The 21,393-nt window shown below is 57.6% G+C and overlaps 2 protein-coding genes across 3 annotated transcripts in view; one reads left to right on the top strand and one right to left on the bottom strand.

The window, feature by feature from the left end:
* Positions 1 to 8,961, bottom strand: part of SFXN5 (sideroflexin 5) — a 117,794-nt gene extending 108,833 nt beyond the window's left edge. For both annotated transcript variants that reach the window (XM_038136161.1, XM_038136162.1), the window contains exons 1-2: positions 8,858 to 8,961; positions 802 to 870 (exon numbers count right to left, since the gene is read on the bottom strand). In XM_038136161.1, the coding sequence (XP_037992089.1) occupies positions 802 to 870; positions 8,858 to 8,914 (126 nt within the window). In that variant the 5' untranslated portion in view covers positions 8,915 to 8,961. The remainder of the gene's footprint in view (positions 1 to 801; positions 871 to 8,857) is intronic.
* Positions 8,962 to 16,890: 7,929 nt separating this feature from the next.
* LOC119700870 (splicing factor YJU2-like) lies at positions 16,891 to 19,957 on the top strand. Its single transcript, XM_038136550.1, has one exon. The coding sequence runs from the start codon at positions 17,138 to 17,140 to the stop codon at positions 18,086 to 18,088; it is 951 nt and encodes a 316-aa protein (XP_037992478.1). The 5' UTR covers positions 16,891 to 17,137; the 3' UTR covers positions 18,089 to 19,957.
* Positions 19,958 to 21,393: the final 1,436 nt, after the last annotated feature.

Genomic DNA, 21,393 nt, shown 5'->3' with positions numbered 1-21,393 from the left:
GGGAAGGGGCTGCAGAGTTCCCGAGGGAGCTGGGAAGGGGCTCAGCCTGGAGCAAAGGAGGCTCAGGGGGCCTTTGTGGCTCTGCACAGCTCCTGCCAGGAGGGGACAGCCGGGGGGGTCGGGCTCTGCTCCAGGGAACAGGGACAGGAGGTTCACAGGGTGGACACTGGGGAAAAGATACAATAAAAAGGAAAAAGCAGCTGGCCTTCACTGAAATTCCCAAGTTTTGTGGCCAAAGGGCAGAGCTCCAGACCAGGAGCAGAACTGTTCCTTCCCCAGGGCTCCCCGTCACCCTGAGCCATTCTCTGATGGAAGCACAGAGCTGCAGTAAAGCTGGACACCACCAAACAGAAATGAAGGGGCAGGATCCCCAAACCCTGCTACAAACAAGGCAAGACCTGAGGAGAAACCCCAGCCAAGACCTGAGGAGAAACCCCAGCCAAGATTTCCGAGTGCAGCCGCAGCAGAGCTGCCCCACAGCCACCCCGTCCACTCCCCCATGGAATTCCCATTTGCTCTCTCATCCCTCCACCTGCATTTCTGCCATGAAAACCTGCAGGAGTTTTCCTCCTGAGAGGACAGAATCAGAGGCAATTTTGCCCAAACCCGGTTCAGGGGGCAGGGGGAGCTGGGTGTGGGTTGACTGGTGCCAGGCAAGGTTGTGTTCCAGGTTTAGCAGCTCTCCTCGGGGCCATCAATCACCCGAGAGACACAAACCCACTGCGAGCACGGGAGATTCAGCTGCAGCTGCCAGAGCTGATCCCCAGCCCTGCCCAAAGGAGAGGAGGGCACATTCATTACCTCGGTCACAAAGAGAGTGCGGGGGTCGATGATGTCCAGGAAGTGCCTGAATCTGCCATAAAATGAAGTCTGGAAAACAGGAGACAAAACAAAAAATCGCATTCGGTGAGAAACTGCCTTTCAGGGTTCATTGCCTCTGCAGAATGAAGCATCAGCTGAAAGTAAATAAAATAGGAGGCTTTTACTGGTAGTTTGGGCTAGGACGCCCAGAGCACTCCAGGATTCCCTGGATCCCTCCCTTTGCTCCCAGCAGAAGCCTCTCCAGGCTCTTCCCAGCTTTTCCATCCCTGCACAAGCACAGCCAGCCTGGATGACTCCCAGAGTGCCCCCAGGAGCAGCCCGGGCTGCTGAGGGCTGCACGCCGAGCACCCCCAGGGGCAGAGGGCAGGGAGGGGACAGGAGCTGGGAACAGCAGGGGAAGCTCATGGACAGCTCCAGAGGAGAGGAGGAAACTCAGCTCAGTGTTCAGACAGCGAAAATAAAAACATCACTGCAGTCTGTGCCAACTCCAAGCGCCAGCCCAGGAAATACTGAGGGATGGGGAACCTTTGGGACACACGGACACCATCACTGCTGGCCCAGCTGCATTCCAGCCTCCTGAGGCAGGAGAATTCCACAGCCCCAGGCCAAGGGGACACACAGGGCAGCCCCTCTGGGCCTGGTGGCCTCTCCTCATCACCCAGAGCCCGTGGGGATCATGGCCAGGGACACCAGGAGCTCTGGGATCCTGGGAATTCTCCATCCTCACGTGCCTGCTGGGCTATGAATAAAGGCCTGGAGTGTGCATGGAGCATGGGAAGGGCGGCTAATCACTGCTGGATATTCCCAGAAGGTGTTGCTGCTGCTCCTCTGTTGGGTCTCCTGCCCACCCAGGGACACCAGATGTCGGGTTTCACCCCCGGGTGACCCCAAAAGATGGAAAAGTCTCTCCTCCAACCCGTGCCTTCGAAGAAAGGCTCAGCAGTCCTCTGCTGTCTGGTTCAAGGTAGTTTATTGTTGGTTATCTAAAGATTCTCCTCCTGAGCTGCTGTCCCCGTTCAGCAGGTCAGACAGAGGCACACTGCCCTCCCAGGGGCTGCTGCCATCTTTGATATCACACATTCCGTGTTCCATGTTTATGCTTTTTCCCCAATGCCTACTATCTATATTGAATGGTGACTTTCTACTCCAAACCAATCTGTGAGTGCCAACATCACCAACGAGATGGAGGCTGGGAAGGAGAGAGAAAGAGGACAGGGCACACCCAAATCCCTCCATCTTAGAACCCCTGACCCCCATGGACAAAACTTGGACCCCTGCGTGCAAGGCTTAAAACTCCCCTGTACAGCACTCAAAAACCCTTCCTTTCACTTTGTGATTATCTCTACTATGCAATCTAAACTTTTGTGTGTGGCTTGTGATTCTTCATACAGAGTTGGTGATTTGCTCCACGGGCTCAGATCCAAACCCCACGTGTGTCCTTGGCTGCTGCCAGGGTCTCAGAGCCCCCTGCCAGCAGCTCTGGCCACCCAGGGCACCCAGAGGAGAGTCCTGGGTTCTGACACTCCTCCAGGGATCCCCCCTGGTTCCTGCAGGAATCCCCCTGCAAGGCCCTGCCCCGGGCACGGCTGAGCACCCGCTGCAGCCTGAGCTCACCAACTCAGCATTCCTCCACCTTCTGCACCAAAAAACCCCCAAAAACAACCCCCCAGTGGAACCAAACAGCTCCACACGACTCCAGGAGAAAAGCACAGTGGTTTTTAATTAGCGTGGATCTAATTAATGCTAATTCTGGCGCTTTCCAAAGGATGTGAGCTTGACATTTTGCTGCCTCCCTTTTATTTTGGGTGTGGGATCCTTGCAGATGGCAGCAGCCTCCCAGCACGTGCCAGGGGTGGGGAGTGAGCAATTCCTGACTCAGCCAGCCCTGAGCAGCCCAGCGAGCAGCTCCAGCCCCCTGCCCATCCCTGAGCACCAGGGCAGCTGGGAGTGCTGCTAAACAACCCCTGGAATTACTGCTGAACAGCTGGAATTACTGTTAAACACATGGAATTATTGCTAACCTGCTGGAATTATTGTTAACCAGCTGGAATTACTGTTAAACACATGGAGTTATTGCTAACCTGCTGGAATTATTGTTAACCAGCTGGAATTATTGCTAACCTGCTGGAATTATTGTTAACCAGCTGGAATTACTGCTAAGCAACACCTGGAATTATTGTTAACCAGCTGGAATTACTGTTAAACACCTGGAATTATTGCTAAGGAACACCTGGAATTATTGCTAACCAGCTGGAATTATTGTTAACCAGCTGGAATTACTGTTAAACACCTGGAATTATTGCTAACCAGCTGGAATTATTGCTAACCAGCTGGAATTACTGTTAAACAACCCTTGGAATTACTGCTAACCAGCTGGAATTATTGTTAACCTGCTGGAATTGCTGCTAAACAAACACCAGGAATTATTGCTAAATAGTTGGAATTATTGTTAACCAGCTGGCACTGCTGCTAAACGACACCCGGAATAATTGTTAAACACCTGGATTTGCTGCTAACCAGTTGGAATTAGTGCTAAAAACCTGGAATTGCTGCTAACCTGCTGGAATTGCTGTTTAACACCTGGAATTGCTGCTAACCAGTTGGAATTGTTGTTAACCAGCTGGAATTATTGCTAACCAGTTGGAATTGCTGCTAACCAGCTGGAATTGCTGTTTAACCAGTTGGAATTGCTGCTAACCAGCTGGAATTGCTGTTTAACCAGCTGGAATTGCTGTTTAACCAGCTGGAATTGCTGCCTTCACCAACAGCAGAATGGGGGATCCTGAACCTGAGCGGCCCTGGCTTCCCCACTGCCTTCATCTGTGTGCCACTCTGAGAAGAGCAACTCCAAATGGAATTAAATGGAATTAAATGGAAAATAATGGAATGAAATAGAAAATAATGGAATTAAAGGAAATAAATGGAAAATAATGGAATTAAATGGAAAATAATGGAATTAAATGGAAATTAAATGGAATTAAATGGAAATTAAATGGAAATTAAATGAAAATTAAATGGAAATTAAATGGAATTAAATGGAAAATAATGGAATTAAATAGAAAATAATGGAATTAAATGGAAATAAATGGAAAATAATGGAATTAAATGGAATTAAATGGAAAATAAATGGAATTAAATGGAAAATAAATGGAATTAAATGGAAAATAAATGGAATTAAATGGAAAATAATGGAATTAAATAGGAATTAAATGGGAATGAATGGGATGAAATGGACCATCAGTGTTTTACACCCCCTTGACCGAGGAGTGGATGCCAAGGGAGGGGGAAGGAGCCCTCGGGTTCCAGGGGGCAGCATGGAAACGCCCTGTGGCATTCCCAGCTCCCACCGCCCGGCTGCCCAGGCCCTCGGGAGCCTGGAGCCGTGTCCCAGGGCTGAGCTCCTGCCAGGCCGGGCTCAGCAAGGCCCAGCTCAGGGACAGGTCTGAGCAGCTCAGCCTCACGTGCCCCGTGAGAGCGCCCAGACGCTGAGAGCAGCGAATGGTTTGGGTGGGAAGGGACCCGAATCCCAGCCAGTGCCACCCCGGCCACGGCAGGGACTGTCCCTCTGCCCCAGCCCCGTGCCCAGCAGGCCAAGGGCATGGCAGGAAGGCTCATCCCAGCCCTGTGCCAAGGTCATCCCAGCTCATCCCAGCCCTGTGCCAGGCTCATCCCAGCCCTGCTGTCCCCTGTGCCAGGCTCAGGCTGGTGGGATGGCTCTGGCCTGGCTCTCCCAATCCCCAGCCCTGCTGTCCCCTGTGCCAGGCTCACCCCAGCTCATCCCAGCCCTGTGCCAGGCTGATCCCAGCCCATCCCAGCCCTGTGCCAGGCTGATCCCAGCCCATCCCAGCCCTGTGCCAGGCTGATCCCAGCCCATCCCAGCCCTGTGCCAGGCTCATCCTGCCCTGTGCCAGGCTCACCCCAGCTCATCCCAGCCCTGTGCCAGGCTGATCCCAGCCCATCCCAGCCCTGCTGTCCCCTGTGCCAGGCTGATCCCAGCCCATGCCAGCCCTGCTGTCCCCTGTGCCAGGCTCAGGCTGGTGGGGTGGCCCTGGCCTGGCTCTCCCAATCCCCCCCCGGCTCCTTCCCCCTCTGGCTCCCGGAGCAGCTGCAGTGAGCCGGAGCACGGTGAGTTTGTCCCGTTTCCTGCCATCCATCGGGGCTATTTTGGGACCTTTCCCAGCAGCCTGCAGCACCGGCAGTGGTCGGGAATGTTAATTCCCTTCCAGCAGCTCGGGAGCATCCCGGAGCTGCAGCTGATCCCAAACCCCCGGGAAACAGCGGCGGGGATCATCGGAGAGAAGGGCGAGGTCATTAGCGAGCTGTTAATCACCTCCGGGAGGGAGAGAAGCCCGAGGAGCCGGGCTGGGCAGAGCAGGGCACGCACGGCTCCGGCACTGCGGTCACAGCCCGCTTCTAAACGGAGCTCATTGAGGCACAGCAAAGAGCAGGCAGGCTGGGGCTGGGGCTGAGCTCGGAACCAGGCTCACGGCAGCTCAGATTAATCAGGAGAGGTTTAAGCTGAAGCAAACCAAACTGAGACCATCGAAGCCACTGAGCAATGGGACTGGGACAGGGCACGGCCAGGGTTGTGTCATGTGTGACAGCCCCACTGCAAGGCTGGGCTAAAACTGGAACCCGTGGATGGCTTTCACTTGGTTTTCCAAAGCGGAGGAGCCAGGATTGCCATGGGAGAAGCTCCTGCACCACGGGCAGGGCACAGGAACCTGCCAGGAGCGGGAGCTGGGGCTTAAAACCCACAAATTCCCCTTTAAATCCAGTCCTGCAGGATGGAGATGGGGAAAAAACAACAGCAGGGGGATGTGGAGCTGCTGGAATAAACCCAGAGGAGGGCCTGGAGTTGCTGCAGGGCTGGAGCCCCTCTGCTCTGGAGCCAGGCTGGAGAGCTGGGAATGCTCCCCTGGAGAAGGGAAGGCTCCAGGCAGAGCTCAGAGCCCCTGGCAGGGCCTGCAGGGGCTCCAGGAGAGCTGCAGAGGGACTGGGGACAAGGGACAGAGGGACAGGAGCCAGGGAATGGCTGCCACTGGGAAAGGGGAGATTGGGCTGGGATCTTGGCAAGGAATTGCTGGCTGGGAGGGTGGGCAGGGGCTGGGCTGGAATTCCCAGAGCAGCTGGGGCTGCCCCTGCCTGGGGGCATTTCAGAGCCCGGGGCTGCCCCTGCCGTGCCCCCATCCCGGAGGGCAGTTCGGAATTGTGCCCTGAAGTGCAGCCCCAGGGCATCCCAGCACAGGATGGGAGCAGCGGCTCCGCTGCAGGGACAAGGGTGCCCCGGCTGTGTGGCAGCCCCTGTGGCAGCCCTGTCCCTGTGCAGAGCCCCAGAGCTGTCCCCGGGGCACGGGAGCGCTGCCATCCCCCCGGGGTGCGGCCGGGATTTGATTCCAGCTCACCCTGCCCTGAACACGGAGCAGGGTCTGGCTGTAGGGCTGGGACCTGACACTGAGCCGGGGGCAGGGAGGGCTGGGCAGAGCACAGAACGGCTGCAGGGAGCTTTGGGGACCCCCCGATCCCCTGGGAATGCCCTGGGGCTGGGCACAGCACAGAACGGCTGCAGGGAGCTTTGGGGGCCCCGATCCCCTGGGAATGCCCTGGGGCTGGGCACAGCAAAGCCTGCAAGGAAACACCCAGGCCAGGATGGGGAATAGGGAACTGGAGGGGCTGGAGCAGGGATGGAAGGGTCCCAGGCTGGGCTGGAGGGGTCTGGGCTCTCCATGAAGGTGTCCCAGGCAGGGATAGAGGGGCTGGAGCAGGGATAGAGGGGTTTAGGGCAGGGATGGAGGGGTCCCAGGCAGGGATGGAGGGGCTGGAGCAGGGATGGAGGGGTCCCAGGCAGGGATGGAAGGGTCTGGGCTCTCCATGAAGGTGTCCCAGGCAGGGATAGAGGGGCTGGAGCAGGGATAGAGGGGTTTAGGGCAGGGATGGAGGGGTCCCAGGCAGGGATGGAGGGGCTGGGCTCTCCGTGGAACAGTCTGGGATGGGATAGTGGGGCTGGGCTCTCACGGAGGATCCTGAAGCAGGGATGCAGGGGCTGGGCTCTCCATGAAGGTGTCCCAGGCTGGGATGGAGGGGCTGGAGCAGGGATAGAGGGGTTTGGGGCAGGGATGGAGGATTGTGAAGCAGGGATGGAGGGGCTGAGCTCTCCATGGAGGTGTCCCAGGCTGGGATGGAGGGCTGTTGGTTTCCGTGGAGGATCCTGAAGCCAGGATGCAGGGGCTGGGCTCTCCGTAGAACAGTCTGGGATGGGATGGGATGGGATAGTGGGGCTGGGCTCTCACGGAGGATCCTGAAGCCGGGATGCAGGGGCTGGGCTCTCCCAGGCCGCAGCGGGAGCAGGAATGTGAGTGGTGCTGCATCCCACACGGAGCAGAGCCGAGCGGGATCCACAGGCCCTGGGAACACCCCGAGCTCCTCCCTGCGTGACCCCACAGGGCTGCTGGCTCCCAGCCCGGGCTGCCCAGCCTTGGGCAGAGGGAGCAGCAGGGAATGTGCCATGGAGCCAGGGGGACGGCAGCACCCCAACGCCTGCCACAGCTCCCTGAAAAGCACAGGACAGGGAAAAAGCCCCTAGGGCGGAGAAGGGGGGGTTTGCCATGCTCAGGGCGGCCCCCTGGCAAAGCACTCCCACAGAACCCAGCACAGGGTGACCCTCGCCCGGGGCCCAGCCGCCAGGAGCACCTGCCCTGCTTCCCCCAGGGCTGCCCCAGTGCCCCAGGGAGCAGAAGGCAGCAGTTCCTGCCTGCCACGGGCTGTGCTGTCCAGGAGGGAGCAGGGAGCAGCTCCTCCTCCTCCTCCTTAAAAACTCCCCAGCTGGAGCGTCCCTCCCTTCCCAGGGGAGTCAGCCCTCCCTGGGGCTCTGAGATGTGCCTACAGGACCCCAAAGCCATTCCCAGCCCCAGTCCCAGTCCCATTCTCAGTCCTGTTCCCATTCCCAGCCCCATCCCCACTCCCTGGACCCCTCTGCTGCCCCAGGTCGCTCCAAGCCCGGAGGGATGTGGGATGTGGGAGAGGCAGGAGATCCACCCTGGAATGGCTCCCTGGGAAAGGCACAGCTCGGCCCAAGGGTGGCTGGGTCAAGCCAAGCACAGGTGTGGAGAGGGACTGGGGCTATGCAGGGGTTCAGTAGGGGTTCAATAGGGGTTCTGCAGGGGTTCTGGATTGTTGTGGATGGTGGGAATGGTCCCCAGTGGGGGCTGTCCCAGTGGTGGGACACGCTCACACACCCAGGGTAAGGAGCAGCTCCTCCAGGGGGTCCTGCCCAGCTCAGGAGGGACTGGCAGAGGTTTTGTGAGCCTTTTTTGTCAGCCTCAGTGGTTCCACCAGCACAAGTCCCCTCTGCTCATCCACACTGGGAAAACGAGGGCCACCTGCAGCTGCCCTGCTCACCTGGGCACAGGTGTGTGACCCAGCACAGGCCCACCTCAGATGTCAGCTGTGGCAGAGACTGCTCTTCTGTTAACCTGTACCCCGTCCTGGGGGCACCCCCCACCCCTCCATCCCGTGGCTCCCGAGCTGGGCTGTGCCTGGTGAGGTTGGCAAAGCGCCCAGCGGGCACCCCCGGCTCCCGGGAGCCCCGCTCCATGCCAGAGCTGCTCCTCCCCTCCCAGGCACCTCGGGCATTGCCCATTCCCTGGCAGCAGCCCCCAGGGGCAAGGACGAGCCCGCGCCATGCCGCACCGGGAGCGTGCCCGCCCCCGCGGGGCTCGAACCCGCCACCCCCGGGCCCCGCGCCCGCCGCGCTGCGCTCCGCGCCACAGGGGCGCGCGGGCCGCGCCAGTGCCCGCCGCCGCGGGACCCGCCGCGGGCAGGGGGCGGTGGCTCTGACGGACAGCTCGGCCGGCCAATGGCGCGGGGGCTGCGGGCCAATCGGCGCGCGGCACCGCGGGAGGGGCGGGGCGGAGCGGAGCGGGGAGCGGGGGGCTCCGTCCGCGGGGTGGGGGGGGGCGATGCCGCGCGCGGGGCGGGGGCGGCTCCCGCCGCCGCTCCCGGGGTCCCCCCCGCCGCCTCCCGCCGCCGGCAGTACCTGCTCGAAGCGGGGCTTCCCCAGCTGGAACGGGGGATAGTCCGCCGGCTCCGCCATCCCGCAAGCGCCACTTTAAACAGCCTCCCCCGCCGCCCGGCCACGCCCCCCGGCCGGCCCCGCGCTGATTGGCTGCGGCCAACCGCAGCTGCCGCGGGGCACGCCGGGACATGGAGTCCGCCGGCCACCGCCGGGGGCGGGGCCGCGCCGGCTGCGCCAGCCAATGGGGAGCGCGCTGGCCGCGGGGCACCATGGGAAATGTAGGCCCGCGGGGGAGAGCGGGGAAAGGGGGGATCCTGAGGGGGAGAGGCCGGTGAGCGGGACAGGAAAGAAGAGTTTCACCTTAATTGTGTAATAGACTGGGCTGATAAAGAAACACTGAGAGGTGAAAGCCCAAAACCGCCCGAAAAACCACCCCAAATGGTATTGAAGGACATCTGTGACAACAAGGACACGGAGGGGCTGGAGCAGGGCCTGGAGAGTTCCCGAGGGAGCTGGGAAGGGATGGAGAATCCCTGAGGGAGCTGGGAAGGGGCTGCAGAGTTCCCGAGGGAGCTGGGAAGGGGCTCAGCCTGGAGCAAAGGAGGCTCAGGGGGCCCTTGTGGCTCTGCACAGCTCCTGCCAGGAGGGGACAGCCGGGGGGTCGGGCTGTGCCCCCAGGGAACAGGGACAGGAGCAGAGGGAACGGCCTCATGTTGGATTATTTGGAATATTCCTACATGGAAAGGGTGCTCAGGAATTGGGATTGCCCAGGGAGGTTTGGAGTGGGCATTGGGGACACGGTCAGCGGTGGCCCTGGCAGTGCTGGGATGGCCGGACTCGATGCTCTCGGAGTTGTTCCCAATTCCACGAGCAATTCCCGGTGGAATTGCCTTTTGGGGAGCTGATGTGGGATGAGGAGCGGAGCTGATAACGATCCGGGCTGATAACGCCAAGGTCGGGCAGGGCAGGGGCACCCGGAGCCGTCCCCGGAATTGTCTGGCCCAGATTAGTGGGATGAGAAGTGTCTGGAGCTTCACGCGCCGGGAAATTGCTCGCAGGATTAGGATCGATTCCCCAGGGAAGCTCGGGGACGGCAAACACAGGGAGCGCGGCAGGGCTGGGAATGCAGGAGCAGCGTTTCCAGCCGAGGAGGAATTCAAAAATACACCTGCAACTAAAAAATCCCGTATTTTTGCCATTCAGGGAAAAGTGTGGATGCCCTGAAACAAGACAATCCCGTATTTTTGCCACCAGGAACAGCGTGGCTGCCCCGTTTCTGTGGAAATGCTGCGGCTGTGCCCCGTGGCTGCAGAGCCCATCCTTTCCTGTTTGCCTCTTTCCCTCTCAAAAAGCAAAAGCAGTTCCTGGTTTTGGGCTGAGTCAGCACCGATCCCCTTCAGGGAGCCCCAAATCTGCAGCTCCGGGGGGAAGGGACGGAAAAGGGGCTCTGAGGGGCAGAAAGGGGAGTAGGAAAGAGCAGGAAAATGGTATTTTGGCCCCAGAGCTCTGCAGGGACAGCCCTGGCCCCAAACCCAGCCTTGATCCCAAACTCAGCCCTGACCCCAAACTCAGCCCTGACCCCAAACTCACTCAGTTCCGACCCCAAACCCAGCCCTGGCCCCAAACCCAGACCTGGCCCCAAACTCAGTCCTGGCCCCAAAATCACTCAGTCCTGGCCCCAAACTTAGCCCTGACCCCAAACTCAGTCCTGGCCCCAAAATCACTCAGTCCTGGCCCCAAACTTAGCCCTGATCCCAAACTCAGCCCCAACCCCAAACCCAGCCCCGACCCAAGCTCACTCAGCTGCAGGGAAAACAAACCAGGTGAGAGCTGCGGGGGCTCTCTGTGGGAGCTGCAGAGTCATTTCTGGGGGCTGAAGGGAGCTCATGATCCTCAGGGAAAAGGCTTGAATGGAGAGAAGGAGCTGGGAAGGAAAAGGGCTGAGAGGGGAAAGGTGGGGGAACAGGAGCTGGGGAGGAGTCTGGGGAATCAGAGCTCCCAGGAGCACCGATGGAGCCAGGTCCTTCTCCTTATTCTTTCCTTCTCCTTTCCTTCTCCTTTTCCTTTTTCCTTTCCTTTCCTTTCCTTTCCTTTCCTTTCCTTTCCTTTCCTTTCCTTTCCTTTCCTTTCCTTTCCTTTCCTTTCCTTTCCTTTCCTTTCCTTCTTTCCTCCCTTTCCCTTTCCCTTTCCCTTTCCTCCCTGCTGATTTCCCCAAATCCTCAGCAATGCAGCCCCAGGCCCGACCCTCCTGCCGTGCAGGGGAGCCATGGAATGGTTCAGGTTGGAAATCAGAGACCTCTGGGATCAGAGTCCAGCCATCCCCAGCCCTGCCGCCACTGCCCCACGTCCCCAAGTGCCACCTCCCCAGAGCTCTGAAACCCCTCAGGGATGGGGGCTGCAGCCCTGCCCTTCCAGGATGGAATTCCCCAGTGCCCACCCTGACCCCCAGCCCCAGCCCCAATCCCTGGGTGCTCAGGAACCCCAAAGGATCCCAAACCCAAACCCCTCATCCAACCCCAACCCCAATCCATGGGTGCTCAGAGCACAGCACAAGAACCCCAAAGGATCCCAAACCCCTCATCCAACCCCAACCCCAATCGCTGGGTGCTCAGGAACCCCAAAGGATCCCAAACCCCTCATCCAATCCCAACCCAAATCCCTGGGTGCTCAGGGCACAGCACAAGAACCCCACAGGATCCCAAACCCCTCATTCAATGCCAGCCCCAATCCCTGGGTGCTCAGGAACCCCAAAGGATCCCACAGGATCCCACAGGATCCCAAACCCCTCATCCAATCCCAGCCCCAGTCCCTGGGTGCTCAGGGCTCACAAGAACCCCAAAAGATCCCACAGGATCCCAAACCCCTCATTCAATGCCAGCCCCAATCCCTGGGTGCTCAGGAACCCCAAAGGATCCCAAAGGATCCCAAACCCCTCGTCCAACCCAAACCCCAATCCCTGGGTGCTCAGGGCTCACCACAAGAACCCCAAAGGATCCCAAACCCCTCGTGCCCCACACCTGGGCCAGGAGCAGGATTTGGGGCAGAACTCGAGGTTCCTGCAGCATTCCCACTGCACAGCACTTGGGGACTGTCAGGGCAGGTGGGAAAGCTGCTGGAGGAGTTGGACACCCTCCTCCTCCTCCTCCTCCTCCTCCTCCTGCAGCAGATAAACAGAAATGTCACTCAGTGTCCAGGCGCCGTCAGCACAGACGCTGTTGTCAATGAATCAGAAGTGTCTAGGAACAGCTTGAACAACTTTTATTTTTTTTTAAAGTGCTTAAAACGTAAATAACAAGCTCTTTATAAACATTAGTTGCGACTCTGAAAACATGAGACACACAGAACCCACTTCCTGCGGACGTGAGGAACGGGGAAACCATCGACTCCAAAGCCCAGCACTTCTCCCACCTGGGGACGCTTTCCCAGGTTTTCAACCCCAAACTGGGGCTCCCTCCCAGACAAGGCTGAGTCCACGTCACACCGGAGAACCCACGTCCCTCAGGCTTGTTCCAGTTTGAGGACAAACCTCGGTGGCTCTGCTGGCCCACACGTGGCCAGGAGGACCAGGCAAGGGAAAAGAAACTGGCCAAAGCTGTTGAGAAGCAAAAGCCCAGCGGTGGGCTGGCAGCAAGGGCAGAGCACAGACCCTGCTGCAGCTCAGGGAGCAGCTCGAGCGTGGAAAAACAAACTCCAGGAGACTGCAAAACCACAGGGGCTGTTATGGCTGGGTTTAAAACAGAACAGGGAGAAGCTGCTGCCGGCCCAGAAAACCCTGGGGGCGTGCTGGGCTCAGCAGAGAGGGACAGAGCTCAGGGCACGGCCAGGACACGGAGCAGGAACGCTGCTCCTGCCCCTGGGACCCCAAATAAATCACTAAACAGGAGATTCAGTCACTGAACACAGAGATAAATCCCAGATGGGCAACTTGAGAACATTTCCCCAGTTCTCCTCCTCATCCCCTCCCTCTCTGGGGAAGCATTTAGGCCCTCAAAGCTGTTCCCTCGGGAAGGTGGAGGTTGAACACCAACACTGGAGACTGCGCTGCAGTGCTGCTGCGCTGCTCCCATGCACAGAACAGAACCTGTGTGCTGAGGGGGGAACCCCAAATCTGCAGCCCAGCGGGGTGGGGAAACACAGAACAGAGACAGGAGCGTCTGCAGGACACCTTTCCCTGCACGGGGAGGGACCTGCTGTGCACTGGAGGACAGACACGGGGACAGACACGGGGACAGACACGGAGCATCCCTCGAGGACGGACACGGAGCACCCACCGCTGCCCCACGCTTCTGCAGCCCCTGCAGCCCCTGCAGCCAGGCACACCTTGGCTCCTGGAGCCGGGAGGGGTGGGGATGGCTGCAAATGGGAGATGAGGGAGCAGGAACTGCTGGAAAGGCTGGAGATGGAAGGAGCAGGAACTGCTGGAAAGGCTGGAGATGAGGGAGCAGGCACTGCTGGAAAGGCTGGAGATGGAAGGAGCAGGCACTGCTGGAAAGGCTGGAGATGAGGGAGCAGGCACTGCTGGAAAGGCTGGAGATGGAAGGAGCAGGCACTGCTGGAAAGGGTGGAGATGAGGGAACAGGTATTGCTAGAAAGGCAAGAGGTGTGGAAGCACCTATTGCTGGAAAGGCAGGAAATGAGGGAACAGAACAGGTATTCCTGGAAAGGCTGGAGATGAGGGAACAGGTATTGCTGGAATGGCAGGAGATGGAAAGAGCAGATATTGCTGGAAATGGGAGCTATGGAAGCACCCATTGCTGGAAAGGCAGGAGAGGAGGGAATAGAAGAGGAATTGCTGGAAAGGCAGGAGGTATGCAAACACCCATTGCTGCAAGGGCAGGAGGTGAGGGAACAGAACAGGAATTGCTGGAAAGGCAAGAAGTGTGGAAGCACCTATTGCTGGAAAGGCAGGAGAGGAGGGAACAGGTATTGCCAGAAACAGGAGGTGAAGGAATAGTACAGGAATTGCTGGAAAGGCTGGAGACGAGGGAACACCCATTGCTTCAGGGGCAGGAGGTGAGGGAACAGAACAGGAATTGCTGGAAAGGCAAGAGGTGTGGAAGCACCCATTGCTGCAAGGGCAGGAGAGGAGGGAACAGGTATTGCTGGAAAGGCAGGAGATGGAAAGAGCAGATATTGCTGGAAATGGGAGCTGTGGAAGCACCCATTGCTGGAAAGGCAGGAGATGAGGGAACACCCATTGCTGGAAACAGGAGATGAAGGAATAGTACAGGAATTGCTAGAAAGGCAGGAGGTGAGGGAACAGGTATTGCTAGAAAGGCAAGAAGTGTGGAAGCACCCATTGCTGGAAAGGCAGGAGATGAGGGAACAGGTATTGCTGGAAAGGCAGGAGATGGAAAGAGCAGATATTGCTGGAAATGCAGGAGATATGGGAGCATGCATGGCTGGAAAGGCAGGAGGTGAGGGAACGGAACAGGCATCGCTAGAAAGGCAAGAAATGTGGAAACACCTATTGCTGAAAAGGCAGGAGATGTCAAAGCATCTGCTGCTGGAAAGGCAGGAAAGGAGGGAACAGGTATTGCTGAGAAGAGAACAGGTATTGCTGCAAACAGGAGATGAGGGAATGAAACAGGTATTGCTAGAACAGAACAGGTACTGCTGGGAACAGGAGATGAGGGAACAGGACAGGAATTACCGGGAACAGGACAGGTATTGCTGGGACAGGAGATGAGGGAATAGGACAGGAATTACCGGGAACAGGACAGGTATTGCTGGGACAGGACAGGTACTGCTGGGAACAGGAGATGAGGGAACAGGACAGGAATTACCGGGAACAGGACAGGTATTGCTGGGACAGGACAGGTACTGCTGGGAACAGGAGATGAGGGAACAGGACAGGTATTGCTGGGACAGGACAGGTATTGCTGGAACAGGAGATGTGGAAGCACCTATTGCTGGCAGGGCTGCACACCTGGTACAGCCTGCTGAGCTCTGAGAGTAACTTTTCATATTCAAGTGCAAAACGTTCAGGCTTTTGGAGCAAAACAAGGCAGAGCTGACTAAGGCAGAGCGGGCTGAGGGAGGCGGTGAGACACGACGGGAGAGGAGGGAGGTGGGAGGGAGGGGCCGTGGGATCCGTATAAACATCGGCACTTGCTGGGGAGCAGCCAGAGCCCTCCCGGCAGGGGCACGGGGCCAAGAACAGGATGTTTGTGAGGGCGGCAGTCAGAGAGGGGCCCTGGCTCCCGTGGGAGGTGTTGGCTCTGCACCTCCCCCGTTGGTGCCCGCCTGAGGAATTGCTCTCCCTTTTCCCAGCACTCGTTCCCGTGCCCGGCTGCATTCCCAGGGCTGCGTTCCCAGTGCCCGCAGGGACACAGCTGGGCACCCGGAGAGGCGCTCGGGCTGCCCGGCCACGGGACCTGACCCCACAGGCACACAGGCTCCTGGCACCTTCTGAAACGTGAGAAACGCCTTCCCCTGGACACCCCATCCCACCCCAGACACACAGAGGGAGGAGGAGCAGAAACACAGGAGGAGCAGCTGGAGCGGTGCAAGCCTCAGGTGTTTCCCAGGAGGGGAGAGGCCAGCAGGAGAGTGAGGCTGTCCCAGGGAACACATCCTCCTCCTCCTCCTCCTCGTGCAGGGGTGCAAGGCTTGCACAGGAGCAGAGCTCCTTCCCTCCTGACCCCATTCTGTCCCCAGCTGCATTTTAGCTCGGAACGCTCAGCCCGCCCTTCCCTGCTGTGCCAATTCCCGGTTTTACCCCCCAGCTCTCCCGAGCTGCTGTGCAGAACTCCTGGAAGGAGCCAGGGCACCTGCACGGGTGGCGGGGATGGCTCTGCTGTCCGTGGGTGACAACCAACTCCCTTTTCTTGGATGGGAAGGAAGCAGAGGAGGACCCTGCCCCAGGCGGGGTGTGTGGGGTGGAGGATTGGGTTGCAGAGCCTTTGTGGGGTAGGAAACTGCTACTGGCCCAAGGCAAAAGGCACCATTCTTCAAAGGCATGGTCACACTGAAGAGAGTAAAGACAAGAGCAGGGAGGTTTTAAAGGAACACAGTGACTTTGGGAGGTAGAGAAGAGGGAGACGATGCCTTTCATGTTGAAATCCCATCCCAACTGCCCCTCTGCCCGCACAGGCATCTCTCACAGCCAAAATCCTGGCAGGATGAGGGAGGGAACATCATCCTTCCTATCCCCTTCCACAGTAGCTCCAGTTCAGGTAAATCAGGTGTGCAATCCTTTGAAACCTCCAGGCTTGACCCTGGAAAGATCTACCATACAGTTTTCCCCAACAAGGCTGAAAGAGAAGACTTCCCCACGGAGCCTCACAACACTGATCCTCCCAGCCTGCCTTCCCCAGATGTCCCAGGCTCTCGGGGTTTCCCCTTTCCCTGTGTCCCCACAGGCTGTGGCACCCCTGCAGGGCAGGGCAGGGCAGCGGGCACTGTGCCACCCCTGTGCCCTCAGGTCACTGCCTGCTGGCCCCATACTGAAGGTTATGCAGAGCACATGGTCTCAGCTTCTGTCCCTGCTTTCCCTTCAGCCTGCTGGAATGAACCTCGCTGGAATTTATCACAAAAAGGCCCTTCTTGCCTCCCTCACTGAGCCAGTGGTGAGTGCGGTGTGTGGACCTGACTGCTTTGCCTGAATCCCGACCCAAGCAGGGGACTCCCACTCCTTTTCCACAGGAGATGTGTCTTAGGCTGGAAGGTTTAGTTGTGTATTCTGTTCCCATCTGTCAGAGCTGGGGCAGGTATCTTCTGTTAATTGAGCAGTTTTCTTTATCTCTTCCACAACCAATCCTCCCTCGGGGAATATCTTCTGTCACTGGGCTATTAATTATCAATTATCTTCTGTTAATGGGCTATTGAGTCACACTGATAAAATTCCATCATCCCACTGGAGATGCTCTGCCCAGGGGAGGAGCCAAGCATTCCTACCTGGATACAATCTGAGCTTTGGGACACCACAGCAGCCTCTGCCCCCTGCATTCCCAGAGGAGCAGCTTTCTCCTGCCCTGCATTCCCAGAGGAGCAGCTTTCTCCTGCCCTGCATTCCCAGAGGAATTCCAGGCCATCTCCAGCAGCCCTGGAGCTTCAGAGGGAAACTCCCCCCTTGTCCAGGATCCCTGCTCCAGCAGAACCACAGCTGTTTCCATCTTCCATTCCAGGGGAGGCTCCTGCCTTCCTCAGCAGACACCTGGCTTTTCAAACCAAGGCAAGACCCTTCTTGGGAATCAGGCAGCATCTTCCACCATCTAAACCCCACGCGGGTACAAAGTGGTGCCCAAGGTGGGTTGAGCAGCGCGGGGGCAGCTCCGGGCACCGGGAGGAGCCGCAGCCATGTCGGAACGGAAAGTGCTGAACAAATATTACCCCCCGGACTTCGATCCCGCCAAGATCCCGACGCTGAAGCTCCCCAAGGACCGGCAGGACATGGTGAGGCTGATGGCCTCCTTCAACATGAGGTGCAGGGCGTGTGGCGAGTACATCTACAAGGGCAAGAAGTTCAACGCCCGCAAGGAGACGGCGCAGAACGAGGCCTACCTGGGGCTGCCCATCTTCCGCTTCTACATCAAGTGCACGCGCTGCCTGGCTGAGATCACCTTCAAGACAGACCCCCAGAACACGGATTACGCCGTGGAGCACGGCGCCACCAGGAACTTCCAGGCAGAGAAGCTGCTGGAGGAGGAGGAGAAGAGGAGGCAGAAGGAGAGGGAAGAGGAGGAGCTCAACAATCCCATGAAGGTCCTGGAGAACCGAACCAAGCACTCCAAGCTGGAGATGGAGGTCCTGGAGAACCTGCAGGAGCTGAAGGAGCTCAACCAGCGCCAGGCCAACGTGGATTTTGAGGCCATGCTGAAGCAGCACAAGGAGCTGGAGGAGGAGCAGAGGCACAAGGAGCAGGAGGAGGACGAGCAGGAGATGAAGGCCTTGCTGGAACAGGCCCAGAACCGCCGGCTCCTGGCGGATTCTGACTTGGATGAAGAACCAGCCAAACGCTGTCCGAATCCCACAACCCAAACAAAACCCACGGACATCCTGCAGGAGGACCCCCGGAGCAAGAGGCCGAGGATGGAGAGCTGGGAGCGCAGTGTGGGCAAGCTCAGCACCAAGGCCCAGCTGGCCGGGCTGGTGGCCCGCAGGAAGCAGAAGCCAGATCCTGCCCTGGATAAGGGGATGGAAACCCCAGGCACCACGGCCACCACCGGCTCATTTCCAGCAGCAGCAGCAGCAGCAGCCACGTCCTCGCTGGGTTTGCTGGGAGCCTACTCAGACAGCGCCAGCGACTGAAGAGCCAGAGGGACAGGGACAGAGCAAGGATGAGGCTGTCCCTGCTCCCTGCTGCTCCTGGAGCCCCACCTGGAGCAGATCCCACCCCTGCACAACTGGGGGGCTCCTCCAGCCCCTCACTGCGGGGACAGGGCTGTCCTGCCAGCACCAGCTCCCCTGGATGTCCCCAGGAGCTCGGGGACAAATCCCTCCCTGCTGTTCTGTGCCTGCTGGGCTACAGCAGCCACAACTCTAGAATAAATGGGATCTGGCAGAAAAAAAACCAAAAAAGCACCAAAAAAACCAAACAAAAACAAAACAAACAAACAAAAAAGGACTTGACTGCTTTGCTTGGATTCCTACCCAAGCAGCTTGTCCACAGGAGATGCTTCTTGGGATTTAGGTAGCAGCTTCCCCCTCTAAACCCCACGCTGCTACAAACTGGCACCCTGGCCGTGGGGCTTCTCGTTAGCCCTCAGAAAGCGTCTCCACTGGCCAGCCACTGGATTTTAAGTTGCAGCCAAGTGCTCCAGTTCCCTGAGGGAAAAAACCCAACGTTCTGGGGAATTTCTCAGGGGCCAAGTGACAACCCTCAAGGCCTCGAGGGCTGGTGGACAAAGGGAAACTCCTGTGAGATCTTTCTTTTGAGCTGTTTTGTCCCTCTTTTCCCAACAATCTCAGAGCACTGAGGCACCGAGAAACCATCTGTGACAGCACTGCCTGTGAGGAAGGGTGCTGACTGTCCCAGGCCTACCAACACCTTCAGGCAGGGACATGGAGCACGCTGGTGAGAGCCCTTTCTGCTGAATCCAAGGATGAAGCGATCGCCGAATTCCAGCTGCTAAACCTGGACCTCCTGATGGGCCAGGAGATGTTTTAATCACAGGAGACTGTCACCATGATATTTTAGGAAAATCCCTTTGCCAGGATTTTTTCTCCTGAGAAGCTGAGAAGCCTCAGAGGAAAAGAAAAACAATAATTATCTGCTGCTGTGGAATGCAACTGGGGCATCTTTGAGTGGTCCATGTGAGCTGTTTCTACTTGATGACCAATCATCAGTCCAGCTGTGCCGAGGCTCTGAGCAGTCACGAGCTTTTGTTACCATTCCACTCTATTCCTTTCCAGCCTTCTGATGAATTCTTCTCTCTATTCTTTTAGTGCATTTTTAGTGTAGCATTTTTAATATGATATATATCATAATATAATAAATCAGCCTTCTGAAACACAGAGTCCAGATTCTCATCTCTTCCCCCGTCCTGGGGACCCTCGAGCACAGCCACAGAGATGCTGTAAATGAGTTCCATGTGTTTCCAGGAGTGCAGGCTGTGAGACAATGGATGAGACCACAGTGACTGCAACACGTGCAGACCCGCCTTGGTGCCTGACTAAGGGCACACCTACCCCCAAGCTTTTCTTGTACCACCTGGGCTGATGTTTTGCCAGAAAATCCTATGGGTTTTTGGGCAGAGCTGCTCTGCCAAGACAGACCTCTTATAGAGTGTGGTTATCTAACAAAGGCATCAAAGTTTCTCCTGCAGGTGTGGCTGACACCTGGTCAGATGTCACCATCACTGCTCACCCCAAGTGGCCACAGGGCTGGGAAGTGCCAGCCAAGGGAGTCATCTCTGGGACTGGAGCAGCTGCCACCTCTGTGTGGAGTGAAAGGCCAATCCTTACTGAAGGTCCCAAGGGTCAAACTGCCACAGTAAGACCTTTCATGGTAAAGGCACCTGTCATTCTGTGGGGCACGGAGCTTGGAACACGAGCTGTGTGAAGAACGGCTGAGGGAGCTGGGGGTGTTCAGCCTGGAGAAAAGGAGACTCAGAGGTGACCTTGTCACTCTCTGCAGCCTCCTGAAGGGGGGCTGTGCTGAGCTGGGGTCGGTCTCTTTCTCCGGGCAGCACTGACAGAACAAGAGGACGCAGTCTCGAGCTGCGCCAAGGGAGATCCAGGCTGGAATTGAGGAGGAAGTTTTTCACAGAAAGAGTGGGCAAACACTGGAATCATCTGCCCAGGGAGGTGGTGGAGTCACCATCCCTGGATGTGTTTAAAAACAGACTGGATGTGGCACTGGGTGCCATGATCTGGTTGAGGTGTTAGAACATGGGGTAGACTCGATGATCTTAAAGGTCTCTTCCAACCTAGAAATCCTGTGACTCTGTGATTGTCACAATGGGAGCCAGACTAGAAATCCCTCCCCACCTACAGGATTTCCAGCTGGGGCCACTGTAGAGAGCCCCACCCCACCACTCACGTGGAAGTCGGATGGTCCCATTTGGGTGGAACAGTGTCAAACCAAAGGCACTCGACTCCCTCGTGCAGCAGCAGCTATCTAAGGGCACACAGCACCATCCACTAGCCCTTGGAACACCCCTGCTTGTCATTTGCAAACCAGGCAAAAACAAGCAGAGGCTCCTGCAAGACCTCAGAAAGGTCAACGAGGTCATTTTTACAGCCTGGCTTGCCCTCACCTTCAATGCTCCAGAGAGACTGGAAATTGGCAGTCATTGATATTAAGGATTGGTTTTTTAATACCCCATTCCATCCTAGAGATGCCCCAAGATTTGCATTTCCTGTGCCATCGGTTAATAGACAAGCCCCTCTCAAAGGTGTCAACGGGAAGCTCTTTCTCAAGGGATGAAAAACTCATGAGCCATCTGCTAAATGTTTGCTGCCTGCATTCTCTCGCCCATTCGGGAAAACTCCCTGATGCCGTAACTCATCACTGTATGGATGATATCCTCACACGCACTGACTGCTATCTGGAGCCTGTTCAGGCCCTCCAAGGAGCAGGGTTTGAAACTGCGACAGAGGAGATTCAGCACACCTGCCCGTGGACCTGCCTTGGACTCTGGATCAGCAAAAGAACCATCGTGCCCCAGCAGCTCACCATCAAGGACGACCCAAGAACCCTGAGGGACCTCCACCAGCTCTGCGGGAGAATCAGATGGGTTTGTACACTGCTAGGGATCACAACTGAGGACGTGTCACCCCTTTTCAACCTCCTGAGAGGCCCTGATGACCTCGACTCCCCAGGAACCATCACACCAGAAGCCCAGGCAGTGATCCAGAAGGAATCAGAAGCATTGTCCATGAGACAAGCCCACTGCTGATCCTACCCTGCCTTTCCAATTTGTCATCCTGGGTAGGTCACCCACGTTCCATGGGCTCATTTTCCAGTGGGACCCCGCTCTGAGAGATCAGCTCCTAATCACAGAGTGGGTGTTTCAATCACACAGACCAAATAAAACCATCACAACACCTCAGGACCTCATGGCCCAGCTTACCACAAAGGCCAGAGCTCGCCTCAGGGCCCCAGTGGGGTG

The sequence above is a fragment of the Motacilla alba genome, chromosome 4, assembly GCF_015832195.1.
Source record: "Motacilla alba alba isolate MOTALB_02 chromosome 4, Motacilla_alba_V1.0_pri, whole genome shotgun sequence".
NCBI lineage: Eukaryota > Metazoa > Chordata > Aves > Passeriformes > Motacillidae > Motacilla > Motacilla alba.
This window is presented reverse-complemented; position numbering and strand designations above follow the sequence as displayed.

Excerpts from the sequence above, each read along its gene's own strand:
- LOC119700870 (XM_038136550.1), top strand. The coding sequence starts at position 17,138 with ATGTCGGAACGGAAAGTGCTGAACAAATATTACCCCCCGGACTTCGAT.